Raw genomic sequence first — 14,740 nt, forward strand, 5'->3', positions numbered from 1 at the left:
AATCAAGTAAGACCATCGATACAAAGTAGGAATTGATGGTCGCATGGAAATCAAATTCTCAACAATGATTGAAGAGGTGAAAATGGACTGCCTAGCAACATAGCAGTATATATACGCTAGCTTAGGAGCGGTAAATAAAGTATATGCGAGTGGAGAATAATCGCAATCGGCCTCTTCAATCTTTGATTGCTGGGCAGTCGGTGCAGTTAATGCTCCATGGAATGGGCGCACGGTTGTGGCTGGCGAAGTTACACGGACTTCTGTTTCTATCGGCTCGATGGAAGAAGCACTCAACTCTACTGTAACCGTAGAAGTAGGGACGGCCGGTGGTGAAGTAGATGACGTGGTGCAACAAAATTTCAGATAAATATGATAGTGGGGTTTGTCTTTATAGGAGTTATAGATGTTATTGAAATCCTTAACATGGTCATGGGTGGTCCGTGATTTCTTGACATGCAGTTGTTCTACTGTTTTCCAGGATTTCATTAGTTGCTATTGTATTACATTTCTAGCAGTGAAATAATGATATAGCACAGGTTCAAGAAACCATGATATAACAACATATATAGCAGTGAAATAATGATATAGCACAGGTTTAAGAACTGGACCTTCACTTCATGCTCAAGTTCTTCACCATATCCTCCAAAGAGCCCTGAAGTTCTTGTTTCTGCTCATTGTATTCATCAACCTCTTTTTTCAAGGCCTGCACTCTTTCTCGCAATTCCAGCACACTATCTCGCAAGTCACCGACCATATTCGTGACAAACTGAGAGAAGGGAGGATCATACCATTCCGATAATCCACAACCATTGCTGCCAACCTAAATAAATGCAAACAAAAAGACTTAGCAGATTAGACCCAAAACAAAAGAAGAAAATCGTAAAAAATAAATGGAATTGCTGTCATGAAAACTTACCATGCAACTGTAGAACCTCCTCCCCGGGAAATAACGCTACGAAATGAATCTTCCCATCTTCACTCCGCACCGGCATAAAACGGCCGGCTCGTACTCCAAACGACCCTCGCGGTACCGCACCGGCGACTCCCCAAAAGGCCGCTCAAGAACATGTTCCGGCGGCGGCTGGAAAGGCCCACTCGGGACGTGCACAGCCGGTTCCAGCACCATCGTCCAGTTCGCCATGCCCTCCTGCGAAGACTGCGACTGGAAGGTCACTGGCGACCGAGGCTGGAAGGAAATCATGTCCCAGACTGGTAAAATGTATGTCCCGGGTTGGTAAAATCACAGGTGCCGGGTTGGTAAAATCTATATCCCGGGCTGGTAAAATCTGAACTTAGGGGACATACATTTTACTAGCCTGGGACATACATTTTATCAGCCTGGGACATGATTTTACCAGCCTGGGATATCGATTTTACCAGCCTAGGACATATATTTTACCAGCTTGGGGGACATGATTTTACCAGCTCGGGACCTGTGATTTTACCAGCCCTGCTTAGAACTGTAGATTAAAATTGTAGATTAAAAATTTAAAAGTGAAGAAGACCAAGACAATGTCATCGTTTCATTGTCCTGCTCGGGCACCTATTTTGTAACCAAAGTTACTAAGCAGTTTAAGCGAATCTTTTCTATAACCCGATACACTGTGGAAAATAATAATCCTTTTATTGTTTTGTTGTTTTCTCTCTATAAACAACTTCGAAATGTCCAACTCGCATGTGTACCTCATTCAAGTTTGTGATTAATATAAGAGGTAAGGATGCACCTAATACTTTTAATTAGGTACTTATTTTTTCGAATTGAGGGAGACCCCATTTCCATTATACGAAACGGAAATACAGTGTAGCAAGTGTTTAAAGAGCAAGAAAGGAACAGAGCTAGTAAAGTATCACACCCTACGCTGCCTGCCACCTACATGGTAAAGCTAGCAATAGCGATCAGAAAACTAGCAACTTCAGACAAAATACAACCACCAGATAACGCAACAGTTGTTTATGCCAAAACATCAGCTGACTACTTTGACCCAGCAGACGGCACGGAGAACCGACTTTTTTTTTTATTTTAACCTTTTTCGCGAAATTTTTTCACAAATAGACCCCTGGTAAACCAATTCCAAAAATGAACCCTTAGCTTGGCGCCAGGATGCTAAGGTATAACGTCTTGGCGCCAGCCTCTATGGCGCCAAGGTCCTCCCACCGCGCCTCTGACGTGGCGCCGGCCCTCTGACGTGGCACTAAGGCTTGCGCCAAGCCTTGGCGCCAGGGAGGTTGGCGCCAAGCCTCCTTACATAAACCGCCGACCCTTCTTCCTGCCCGAGAGTTCCTCCTCATTCTTCTTCACTCTCTCGAGTTTTTACTCTTCCTACTTCGCCCTAGACTACGAATCGACATTGTAGCTTAGGAAACTTTCATTTGATCCGTGGATATGATGCGCTGGGATGCATTGAGGAAGGAGGTGTACGAGAAGAGGCTCAGAGTGGAGGCTGCGGAAAAGGAGCACAAGGAAGAGGAGGAAAGGAGGCGGGTTGCTGTGAATAGGGAGGAGAGGGAGAAGAAGCTTGAGCGTGCACGCCGAGCGAAAGCAGCGGTTGAGGAAAATCCCGATGACTTAAGGAAGGGAAAGTGGCCTCGTTGCACTCAGTAGTCATAATTAGGTTATAGTTCTATGGTTTATTTATAAACAATATTTTCTATTACGAGACTTTTATTATGTTGTCATATAATAATGCACTTTAAGTATGGACACGTAAGTGGTAGACGACCTATGTTTATTTTGTAATGTAATGCACTTCGAAGTTGTACTCTAATGAAATTTCCGCAGAAAATAAAAAGGGTGCTTGTTAGCGAAATTTCGGCAGAATTTTCCCTACTTTTTGATGCAATCCATACAAAATTACGAGATGAATAGTGAACATAAATACAAACATACAAGCATATAAGCATATGACACAAGCATATGACACATTCATAATAAAATACACAATAGTTCAGAATGAAAGTCCATATATACAAATAATCCATATAATACAAAGTTCGCAATAAGAACCGTCACTACCTTCTAGTCTTACCCTTACCCTTGTGACCAAGGGCGTCGGTGCCTGGAGTGTAAGGAGAACGTGAGCGACGTAGTCCAGTGCTTACAACCTGTGTAGGCTGAGTCAAGGGAGCCTCGTGGAGCTGAGACGGGCCAAGCTCCTCAGGCCTCTGCTCATCGTCGTCGTCGTCGTCGTCTCATCCTCGGATGCAATTGCTTTCGAACCTGAGGAGCCTTGGCTAGACGTACCGACGCCTCCTTCGCGTGGGGATGGAACGTGCACGTCTCACGTCGTGGCAGTCCTGCAAGCACAACGAGCAGCCGCACGACGAAGCCGATTTGACAGTCGCTGCAGTAGTAAAAACTAGTTACACGAAAGAATGTAACGTATTAATAAAGTATTAAAAAGAATAATTTGAGTCTTACGTCTAGAAAGCTCCACGTCTCAGGGTCCGTAACTCTAAGACGGAAATGCTCAATATCTCTAACCGAGCTTTGGAGGGTACGGCCCTGCAACAAATTACTAAATCACTAAAGCAATAAATGATTAAGTTATTAACTTACTTACACACTAAGTCACTAAATGACTAAATGATTAAGTCAGATGGTCACTAAGTCCTTATCTAACTAACTAAATCTCTAAGTAACTTAACATAGAACATAGAAAAGTGAAGCAATTATCCTACCATCCTATCGAGAATTGGTCCTGCCTCCACCTGCCTTCCAGCACGAGTACTCTGATCGTACACCGTGTCTTCATCGTCAGAAGAGTGAATGTCGGCGTAGTCATCTTCCGTCCACGCTGCCCTCAGCCTGTGACGCGTCGCACCTTGGTACCAAGTCTGGTATTGCCTATACTCACTGCTTGTATGCAGCTCATTGTTGTCGTCCACGTTATCGTGGAAGTCCTCCCAATCGTCAATGTACGCCTGGTGGAACGCGGCCCACTCAGATACCTTCCGTTTCTTCTTACGATCCACGCTGCACGTCACGTTACATGTTACTGCTAGGCAAAATTTAGTTAATGATATTGAAATAATTCAAATAGGAAAAGACTTACCTGTGTAACTCCACACTAGTCGAGGTCGCCGGTGTTGGCCAAATCTGCCTCAGCCCAAACTGACGTGCTACTCGATCTGGCAGGTGGTACTCGACAGCATAGAAACATATGAGAGAGCACTTCATCATGTAAAGATCGTCGTCCAACCCACACATGAAGCTAACGGTAAAAGGAAGTGCGTCCCCTCCTTCTTAAGGCTGCCAATTTACCTGTAACATGTCAAAACAAGATGTTAGTTGTTATACTAAACGATTACAAAGCATGTTAAAAAAAATTGACTTACACTATGAGCCGTGAGCGCGTCTATCTCGTTGATGTAATCCAGGTACGCGCGATCCAACCTCGTATGGCTAACCTTAACCTGATCCCAAAGATATGCCCATGTCGGCTGCCGTCTCGGCATCTCACCTGGGAAGCACGGTCGACGCGGTATAATCTTGGGACGACCAACAGCAAGACGAGCCCACATCCATAACTGCAATAGGTAGACACACCCACCAACTGACGCGGAGCCCGAAGTCCGATGGCACGCCTCGCACAGCTGCCGGTATAGAAAACGCAGCACAGCTGATCCCCAACTATAAAGACCCGCCTGCTGCCAGTCAGTGAGGCAGTGGATACACATCCAAGACGCAGTGTCACCTATAGCGTCTGAAAAAAAATGCAGTCAAACAGGTGCAGGATCCACGCCCTGCAGTAGTGCCCAACTGTCTTCGCATCCGCGTCCTGGGAGCACTGCCCGAAGTGTTCCCGCAGCCAGGAGATTAGCACTCCAGATGTGCGAGTCCCCTGCTCCTCAATCTCTCACCCAAGGAAGGCTGCAACTCATGCTCTCCAATCCTCTGAGACGCACGGTCCAGTCACTGCCCAGCCGCGAATCAACAGACCCAGCATCTTCTGACAGTCCTGTAGGGTCACTGTCATCTCTTCGAACGACAGGTGAAAACTGTGAGTCTCGGGCCGCCACCTACATTTTGGAGGAATATTACTTGTTAACATGTAAGGACATAATAAATTGAATATGAACGGAGGTAATAGAAATACAGTAGTACCTGTCAACCAACGCAGTTATAGCCGCTGAGTTGAACTTGGGCATCCCACGACGAACCTGATACGAGATGACATCTAGGCCCGCCATCTTTAGCAAAGGAGTGTAGCGGTCGTCGTACTGCAGCGCCAAAAACCCATCATGGGCTCTAGAACGAAGGAGCGGAAGGACCTGCATGCAAACAAACCGAGTCAGACATTTCTTAGGAAACAAGACGTGGACACTTGCAATGCTTGTATCATGAGGGTAGATATTAGCTGCGGATGTCTCACTGTAAGCTCATGGTCAGCACATCGTCGTCGTCCTCATCCTCGGATGCAATTGCTTTCGAACCTGAGGGGCCTTGGCTAGACGTACCGATGCCTCCTTCGCGTAGGGATGGAACGTGCATGTCTCGCGTCGTGGCAGTCCTGCAACCACAACGAGCAGCGACACGGCGAAGCCGATTTGACAGTCGCTGCAGTAGTAAAAACTAGTTACACGAAAGAAGAATGTAACGTATTAATAAAGTATTAGAAAGAATAATTTGAGACCTACCTCTAGAAAGCTCCGCGTCTCGGGATCCGTAACTCTAGGACGGAAATGCTCTATATCTCTAACCGAGTTTTGGAGGGTATGCCCCTGCAACAAATGACTAAGTCACTAAAGCAATAAATGATTAAATTATTAACTTACTTACACACTAAGTCACTAAATGACTAAATGATTAAGTCAGATGGTCACTAAATCCTTAGGAGAGTCCGCCACATCATCAACAATCCGACAACCATGTCCAACTACTTCATTAGGGGCAGATTCAGCATCGGGAATAGTAGGTGCAACACCACATCCATAACAGGTTCTGGGACAGGAGGATCGAAGTATGCCCGTTGACCCATTGGTCGGGAAACCGACGAGAATTTGGATCAACTCCCACCCGACGAACAACCACTTCAACACTTGGGAAATGACCATTCATAACCGTCCTCACATATTTTTCCTACTGGCCTGCACACCGAATTGGGACCATCTTCCTTTGAATGTTGAGAGGGGAACCTAGGTGAAGTATGACCTCGACTGTGATTTCATCATCTTCATGACAATGTAACTCCTCCCGAGGCCTTGCAAGCAACTCACTAAACGAGTATTTCTCATCAAATATGACAACCTCGCACTGCATGGTAACAAACTTAATACATCCATATTCATCCCTTTCCACAGTGCCTCCGTGATATATACTCACTACATTCTCCATCTAGTATATCAATATAACGACGCACAATTCATTTAGTCCATAATAAATCAAACATTTTAAGTACAAGATCTCTAGTATGAAATGAGATAGTATCAATTGACTACTAACTACTAAATACAACTAACTAACTATGTCATACAACTAACTAACTATGTCACCTAATATGTACCTATGTACTTAACTATACAACTACTTAACTAAATAACTAGTTTACTATGTAACTAACTATACATCTAACTACGTAAACAAAATTGGACATACATCTATTTAAATAGTGTCATGAGTATCCTCTAATCTTTCTATCATTGCAATTCATAAAGATAAACTTTCATATCTAACAATTCTACCTAACTATTCTAATTTACGTATCTAACTATTTCATCTACCAATTCTACCTACCTATCTAAATTCTAACTAACAATCTAATTCTAATTTATCTATCTAACTATTTTATCTACCAACTCTACCTTCTTTATCTATCTAGTTAACTATAACTCTTCTTAGAGTTTTACCTCACTGGTGAACACCGGCGGCAAGGTGTGGGGGCGGGCAACGAGCGGGGTCAGGCGACCTCCGGCCGTGGGCCACCGGTGAGGGCGGCTGCGGGCGCCCGGCTGGGGGGCGGGCGGCCTCCGGACGGGGGCGGGCGCGCAGCGGCCGCGGGGGCCCGGGCGGGGGGCGCCGGGCCGGGTGGCTCCGGGCGTCGCCGGCCTTTGGTGGCGCGGGCAAGGGCCAGCTCCAAGCGATCGGGCGCGCGGCTTCGGGTGGGCGGGCGCCGGGCGGGGCCGGCCGGCCTCCGAGCGGCGACGGCGCCGGCAGCGGCGGACTCCGAGGGCGGCGGCGGCGGCGGTCTCTGAGGGTAGCGGCGGCGCGATTTGAAATGACTCCGAATGGAAACGGACGCGTAAAAGGAAAGGAACCCCGGTGTTGTGGTAAAAAGCTTGGCGCCAGTGGCGCCAGGGAGGCTGGCGCCAAGGCTTGGCGCCATAGATCTTGACGCCAAGGCTTGGCACCACGTCAGAGGGCCGACGCCATGTTGGAGGCGCGGTGGGGGGACCTTGGCGCCATGGAGGCTAGCGCCAAGACATTATACCTTGGCTCTAGTCATCCTGGCGTCAAGCTAAGGGTCCATTTTTGGAATTGGTTTCGTCAGGAGTCTATTTGTGAAAAAATTTCACGAAAAGGGCCAAAATAAAATTTTTCGCCAGGGGCCACAATAAGTTTTCACTCATTAATTAGACCCTACTAGTTGAAAAACAAAAAATAATTAGCGGTGTATGCAAAGGGTTAAATTGGCAGGCTAAAAATATGCACAGAATGGAAAGAAATAGAAATGATTCAATCAAACATTGGAATCTCCGCATACAAAGTTAACTTTGCACGGCATTTCACTCGGTAAGTACATCACTAACCTTTTTTTCCTATGCCATCCAATCCGAGTAAGGCTCCAGAGAACTAATGGTAAAAGCAATCAATCAATCTAAGAGCAGTATTTTCATTAATTAGGATAGGTTTCGGTGCTTTGTCAAAGATAGAAACAAAAAGTAGAAACCACGCACCGCAATCTCAGGAGTGGCCACGGCTATCCTTCCATCTGCAGGCTTCCTCTTCCTCCTGCTTTTCATTCAGATTAATTGATTCAGATGTGCTACAGTTCTCTGTCAAAGAATGAAACAAGGAAGCAGGAACGCCAACACCATACCACATTCTCAGGGGTGACCGTGACCGTCTGCCGTCAGGAGGCTTCTTCGTCCACCTGCTCACAGTGTTTACTCAAAATCTCTTCGTTGCAAGCTGACAGCATAGCGCAGGAAACAAATCAGACCGCAACTGAAGGAAGCGTGCATATGTATATCATGTTCTAGGGCCTGGTATAGTGGCATGGCAATGGCAGCACATGTTCTTGGCCATTAATGTTATTATGACAAGCTGAGACAGTGACATATCCTTTGCCTTGTATTGCATGAAAATACTTTAGAGGTCCTAAGAATACTTGTGTGCAAACTTGCAATCAGACAATAGGATAGTACAAAAATCCATACACAAAAACTTAGATACAAGATGGCACTAAAATTTTCACCTATCAAATAATTTACTGCTTGAACCACCATTTTTATGAATGGTAATGTCAACTTGTAGTGAATGCAGAGGAAATCCAGTATCGGGGAATCAGCAGTTAATGGATTATATATACTTGATATCAGAATCAAGTTGGAGATATTTCTGAAGATCTTTCAGTTTCATGACTTGTGAAGTAAAATCATACTATTGCCGACTTAGAGTTATAATACCTAATCAATCAATGGATTTATACAGATGCTTTTCTTCCTCGTTTCTCCCTCTTTCCTGTCATTTCCATCTTGGTTTTGTTTTAATAAAGTAACACGGCAGGGGAACGCACTGTATTTCCCTCAAAAATACGTAGTATCAAACTATTGCGGCCATACAAGGCTTGATTCTAACATTACGGTTCAGGCTAACATAAGCTAAGTCATAAACAGGAGAATGGGTCCAATCCAACAGGAGGCAAGCAAAAGGGACAGGGGCAGGGGGTCCTTACGGTGGCGGCGGCGGCGCTCTCGGCGAAGCGGCCAACGGCGGCGACCGGCGGCGCGATGGACCTTGTATAGCTCACCACGGGCCGGCCCGCCCAGCGAGAGATCCACTCGCCGGCCCGCCCAGCGAAGGGCGGCGAGAGATCCGGTGCAGCCCACACGCCAGTGGCAGTCACGGCCGGGGCGGCGCTCTTCGTCCTTGATGCGCGCGTGCTTGTTGGCAAAAGATGGCGAGCGAGAATGGAAGCGGGTGAAGGGGATCGAGGTGATTGCCGGCGGCCAGCAGGGTACTCCTTGCTACCTGCTAGAGCGAGAATAGTTGGGGGCGGAGGTGGGGGAGAGAGCGAGGGGCCCGCCACTGGGCTCACGCCTGCTTGCTGGACTGGAGGTAGGAGGTGGCTGGCGAGAGAGAAGCGAGAAGAACGAAGGGTTTGTAATGGCGATGCAGAGGTGAAAGGCTGGCTTCTTGTGGCCTTGCGGGTGGCTGCCTGTATAGCCAATGACATCTGGGGCTCATATATGAGGTGGCCCAACGTCAGGGAATGTCCAAGTCCTTAATTCTAGTACTCGGTGTGTTTTGGTGTGCACTGTGCAGAATACGGTGTAGTTCCCTTTATTAAAATTTTTGACCGGCTTTTTCGCTGTTTTCGGAAGAAAAAAAAACTGCCTTCACTGTATCACCTTTGACCTTTCACCTGCCAATTACCCTTGAACTGACCGGTCGGTCGAGCTGCATGCAAGCTTTGACGTCGATGTCTCAGGCAGTCTAGCCCGCAGCAGCTTTCGGCCCCCTTTCCTCCCCGCCACCAACCACCAGCCGGCCTGACTGACACTCACCACACACCATAATCCGAGGAGACGACTCCGCTCGCTCTCGGGCGATGAGACGAGTACTCCATTGCATCGGATTGGAACCTCCTTCTCCCGGATTATTTCAGTGAGTCCGTGACACCTTGGCTTGGTTGGGCAGGAAGGCTGCCGCCACGGAGGCTTCTCGTTTTTTTAGAAAATGGAATCCGGCCTCTGCGATAGGGAGCTGCAGCTGCTGTGCATTTTTTTTATTGTACCCGGCACGAGCAGGTAGGAAGGCGTGTTTGCCTATAGCATGTTAAAGTTTAGATGTTTAGATGCTGATTAAAGTATTAAACATAGACTAATTACAAAACTAATTGCACATATGGAGGGTAATTCGCGAGACGAATCTATTAAGCCTAGAACAAGGTTCTGCAATGAGTTTTATAATTAGCTCATATTTATTAGCATCCGAACATCCAATGTGACACTGTTAACATTTATCACCTCATATCCAAACACCTCTGAAACCTCATCGCTTGCAGTAGCTGTGCATTTTTTAAGGGTTGCTGTCACACGTAGACTCAGTCATGCTAGGCAAGACAAGACAAGGTTGGAAGCCCGCCAAATCCATGTACTAATTGATATGGGTTAGTGTTGTTAACCAAAGCTTAAGAAAAAAATTTACAAATTTGAAAGTCCATTTAATTTGTCTCATGTCCTAATCAATCCCGTCTTTGCAGCATGCACAACATCAGAAGCATTCCGGTGGATCAATCGCCTTTGGACAAGAGCATGCATCGGCTTGAAGTTTGGTGGATAGGCGTCGTACTACTCATCGTCGTCCCTTTTGGCGGTAAACTAGCAGCTCTGCATTGTCACCAACCTTTACTTTATTATTTGATAAAAATGCATGCACATCTCGATCGCTCCAACGCAGCGTGAATGCATGGGCGAATAGTTGTGTTCTTTGATATGATAGGTGTGTTTAGTTGGAGGAACAAGGGAACATGATAAGGTCATTCTTTTTTTAGGATGAGATGATCCCACCTACTCCCTCTATCCTTTAGTATGTGTCGTTTGGGAAGCATGTTATGAGGAGGGCAAGCCCCGGTGAACGACAGATAAAAAGGGATGAAGGGAGTAAACGTTTTGTTGTAGGAAAACGGACGTCCTAGTTCGTCGTTTGGAGAGACAGAGATGGTCCATTATTAATAGTGTTTGCATCCAGTTAGTAGTAGGGTCCAACTGTCAGCCGCAGAAGGCTATGCAGAGGACCTCCATGCCATCCGCGCGTGCTTGCCTCTACCTCGCTGTCGGCCGGCTGCGCACCATCCCCGGCCTGCTTCGCCCTGGCTAGCTCGTCGGACGGCTGCGCACCATCTCCGCCCTACTTCGTCGCCAGTTGCGCACCATCTGCCGCTCACTTGCCCCAGCTAGTGCAGCTCCGCCCCGATCAGCTCTGCCACGTGCTTGGTTCTGGCTAGCTCCGGCCCGATTTCGGCGACACCAGGATGGAGGGCGGGAGGAGGCGTCCGCGGCGAGCGTGGCTGGAGGAGCGGGAGAAGACGTCGGGCGTGGCTGGAGGAGCGGGAGAGGCGGGGCCGGTTGGTGCACGCAAGGAGGAACCGAAGGGGCGGACGGGCACGAGGAGATGGAGGGAGACGCCATGCACGGGGATGGATCCATCCGCTAGTTTTGGAGGACCGAGCCGTTCCTCTTTTCTGAGGAACAGTCCTCTTTGATATTGTCCCATGTAACCTATTTCTTCAACCAAACATATGTAAAATTAGGATGATCCCGTCCCATTCTATCCCTCCATCCAAATACACGTTCCGTCCAATCTATTTCTTCAACCAAACACGTACAAAATTAGGATGATCCCATCCCATCCTATCCCTCTATCAAACACACTTATAGCTAGCAACATAGCAAACGAAATGGGGCATTGTGGCAACCATAGTGATCGCCGTGCAATCAAACTTCTCGGATTTTTTTATCCGCCTCGCCGTGAGGCTGGAACGGATCCCTGCCTCGGATTCCATCGGAGACCACAGACCAGACCATTCAAGGCTTCATAGATCCGTACGTGCTACGGCCTCGCCGGGCAAGCGGGCAGGGAAACCTCACATCGTTCAGAGTGTTTGCAGCACGCAGGGCCACATATCGGTAGCAGCGGTGCCATCCCGGGGCCACGGGGACACTGCGTTTTCTACTCTTGAAACGAAAGAAAGAAAGGCACCGCCTTTACCCGGCGCGTTCGACCACCCTGTGTATAATTCCAAATGGCGAAGGCTACAATTCATTCATTCTATCAAGCAGGGTTTTTTTTAAAGGAAAACGCTATCAAGAAATGATGTGAGGTTTACCGATCGAGCTGGCACTGGTTCGATGACATGCTTGGAGCATTTGTGAGACAAATGAAGCATCCAAGACAATGTCGTTGTGTTTCGAGCTTGCTGCTTCCGCGTTCCGCCACAAATGCCGTCAACGTGAGCTCTGCTGCATGCGCCCGTACCGCACCTCGGCGAAGAACGAGATTACATGGCGTGGTTAGGGAGAGGGCCAAGAAAAAAAAAATCATGGCGGGCTTAGGTTTATTTTTAGCACGTGTCACATCGAATGTTTAGATACTAATTAGGAGTATTAAACGTAGACTATTTACAAAACCAATTATATAAGTGGAATCTAAACGGCGAGACGAATCTATTAAGCCTAATTAATTCATGATTAACAAATATTTACTGTAGCAACACATTGTCAAATCATGGACTAATTAGGCTTAATAGATTCGTCTCGCCGTTTAGATTCCACTTATGTAATGGGTTTTGTAAATAGTCTACGTTTAATACTCCTAATTAGTATCTAAACACTCGATGTGACGGGTGCTAAAAATAAGTGAGTGGAAGAAAACGGAGCCTTAACTGGTGAATGCGTTACCCAGGTGTGTTACCATGTAAACTAACTACTGCATGCGATGTTGCGTGGTGATGCTCGCTGTGGCCACGGCCGCCAGGAGCTTCTCTGTTTTGCTGTTTTCTGCAAGGAATCAGAGAAATGACCTTTCAAGCAACATGCGAGCTTGATTTCAGTTAATGGTGGATGTGGATCCTCTGTCCTCTGATGACCTCTTGCTCACCTCCAATTTTATTTTCATAATTTCAGTTGTCTTGTGTCTGATCACTGCTATCTAGAGGCACTCAGCTGCTGCCCAATCTTTTGAGTGGTGTTTTCCACATCGCTTTGCTTGCTTCAAATAGTTTACTGTATAGTTCACTCCTGCTCTTTAATTTACACTCGGTATTTCAGTTTGCTTCAAGAGTTTTTCCATATAATTTGGTTCCTTTTGTCCCGAGAAAAACTCGAGTAGTTTCTTTCGCGTTCACATTCCAATTTATACAGCAAGCTTTATTTCCAAGTACTTGATGAGCATGTATATATGTTGCAATTTCTTCTCATTGCTGAAGTTTATAATACATTCATGATTTCTTCAGCTTTTTTAAAGAAAGAATTAGCACAACCTTTTCTACTTGTCTTGTATTTCTCTATCAAAATGAATGGATTCAAATCAATTGAAAATTTTAAGATATTAAACACAAACAACCTGTAAGAAGCTGAGGCACTTAGAGAAATAACAAATGTTTTGACGTCCCCATGTCCCCCCCTTGGCGGCATGGGGATGTCAAAAGGAAAGGGATGGAGTTTTTCTCGCTTTTGGCATAGCAGGCCTCCCTTTGGGAGGCCCGCGTGACAGGCTATTAGCTCAGTGGTAGAGCGCGCCCCTGATAATTGCGTCATTGTGCCTGGGCTGTGAGGGCTCTCAGCCACATGGATAGTTCAATGTGCTCATCAGCGCCTGACCCGAAGATGTGGATCATCCAAGGCACATTAGTATGGCGTACTCCTCCTGTTTGAATCAGAGTTTGAAACCAAACAAACTTCTCCTCGGGAGGATAAATGAGGTGATTCAGGTGACATCCCATGTAGATCTAACTTTCTATTCACTCGTGGGATCTGGGCGGTCCGGGGGGTGGGGGGCACCGCGGCTCCTCTCTTCTCGAGAATCCATGCATCCCTTGTCAGTGTATAGAGAGCTATCTCTCGAGCACAGGTTGAGGTTCGTCCTCAATGGGAAAATGGAGCACCTAACAACGCATCTTCACATACAAGAACTACGAGATCACCCTTTCATTCTGGGGTGACAGAGGGATCGTACCATTCGAGCCTTTTTTCATGCTTTTCCCGACGGTCTGGAGAAAGCAGTAATCAATAGAACTTCCCTAATCATCCCTTCCCGAAAGGAAGAATGTGAAATTCTTTTTCCTTTCTGCAGGGATCAAGAGATTGGATCTAGCCATAAGAGGAATGCTTGGTATAAATAAGCCACATAAAAGAAATAAGAACTTCTCTACTGGTAGTAGACCACTTCAAACAGGACCTGTTTGTTTTAATTAAGTAATCCGACACTATGGGCCAGATGTGCTAATCGATCAGTTGTTCTCTCCTCATGGACCATATGTGCCTCGGGCGTCGCCTCTCCTCATGGACCAGATGTGCTAATCGATCAGTTGTCGGTGTGTGCGGGATAAAGGTACGGGAGCTTTGAGCGCCGAAACAAGTCGAACATGCGGCGGCCGCAGCTTCCACCTTCAAAAGAGCACCCGACTCTTGCGTAGCCATTCCACAGTTGGATCGACACTTGCTATCGACCAGTAGCACAAGGATGGTCATCCAGACTCTTGCGCTACTATCGACCAGTAGCGCCCAATGAGATGCCCATTTTTCACCCAAGACTGGCCCTTTCCCATGATCCCAAGATCAATGGCGACAGGGTCATTACCTTCTGGTGCATCAAACATTGTCTGCATATACAAAGCAGTTGTGAAGACATGAAATAAAACATTAGACTGAACTTCCTTGAAGTACAGCTGAAACCGAGTTTCAAATAGATTAACAGTGAACCCCAATTTTTACTGACTGAAAAGGTCAAAGCTATTTAGAAAATAATTTACCATCCTACAGCAGAGAGTATGATACTATCAAATTATTATGTGGCGAG

General features: G+C 46.7%; 1 protein-coding gene across 10 annotated transcripts; it reads right to left on the reverse strand.

The window, feature by feature from the left end:
• Positions 1-2,894: 2,894 nt before the first annotated feature.
• LOC117865591 (serine/threonine-protein phosphatase 7 long form homolog) lies at positions 2,895-9,376 on the reverse strand. 10 transcript variants are annotated; one of them, XR_004642575.2, is made up of 12 exons: positions 8,895-9,372; positions 8,037-8,128; positions 7,894-7,948; positions 7,747-7,789; positions 5,638-5,721; positions 5,373-5,557; positions 5,105-5,271; positions 4,336-5,019; positions 4,053-4,261; positions 3,679-3,973; positions 3,419-3,515; positions 2,895-3,341 (listed from the first exon to the last, which is right to left on the reverse strand). XR_004642575.2 is itself a non-coding variant. In XM_072295141.1 (12 exons), exons 9-12 carry the CDS (start codon positions 4,205-4,207, stop codon positions 3,279-3,281), a joined length of 597 nt encoding a protein of 198 aa, XP_072151242.1. In that variant the 5' UTR covers positions 4,208-4,261; positions 4,336-5,019; positions 5,105-5,271; positions 5,373-5,557; positions 5,638-5,721; positions 7,747-7,789; positions 7,894-7,948; positions 8,037-8,090; positions 8,895-9,365; the 3' UTR covers positions 2,895-3,278. The 10 variants fall into 10 exon arrangements, 8 of the variants coding, with proteins under 8 accessions (XP_072151242.1, XP_072151248.1, XP_072151246.1 ...); XM_072295141.1 differs by having other exon boundaries at positions 3,419-3,502; positions 8,037-8,090; positions 8,895-9,365; XM_072295147.1 differs by having other exon boundaries at positions 3,419-3,502; positions 7,747-7,814; positions 8,037-8,090; positions 8,895-9,365.
• Between the last annotated feature and the right edge of the window lie 5,364 nt (positions 9,377-14,740).

The sequence above is a fragment of the Setaria viridis genome, chromosome 7 (genome assembly GCF_005286985.2).
Source record: "Setaria viridis chromosome 7, Setaria_viridis_v4.0, whole genome shotgun sequence".
NCBI classification, from domain to species: Eukaryota; Viridiplantae; Streptophyta; class Magnoliopsida; order Poales; family Poaceae; genus Setaria; species Setaria viridis.

Excerpts from the sequence above, each read along its gene's own strand:
- LOC117865591 (XM_072295141.1), bottom strand. The coding sequence starts at position 4,207 with ATGTGTGGGTTGGACGACGATCTTTACATGATGAAGTGCTCTCTCATA. Across the intron at positions 3,974-4,052 it reads ACTAGTGTGGAGTTACACAG|CGTGGATCGTAAGAAGAAAC; the intron begins GTAAGTCTTTTC and ends CGTGACGTGCAG. Across the intron at positions 3,503-3,678 it reads GACCAATTCTCGATAGGATG|GGCCGTACCCTCCAAAGCTC; the intron begins GTAGGATAATTG and ends AATTTGTTGCAG.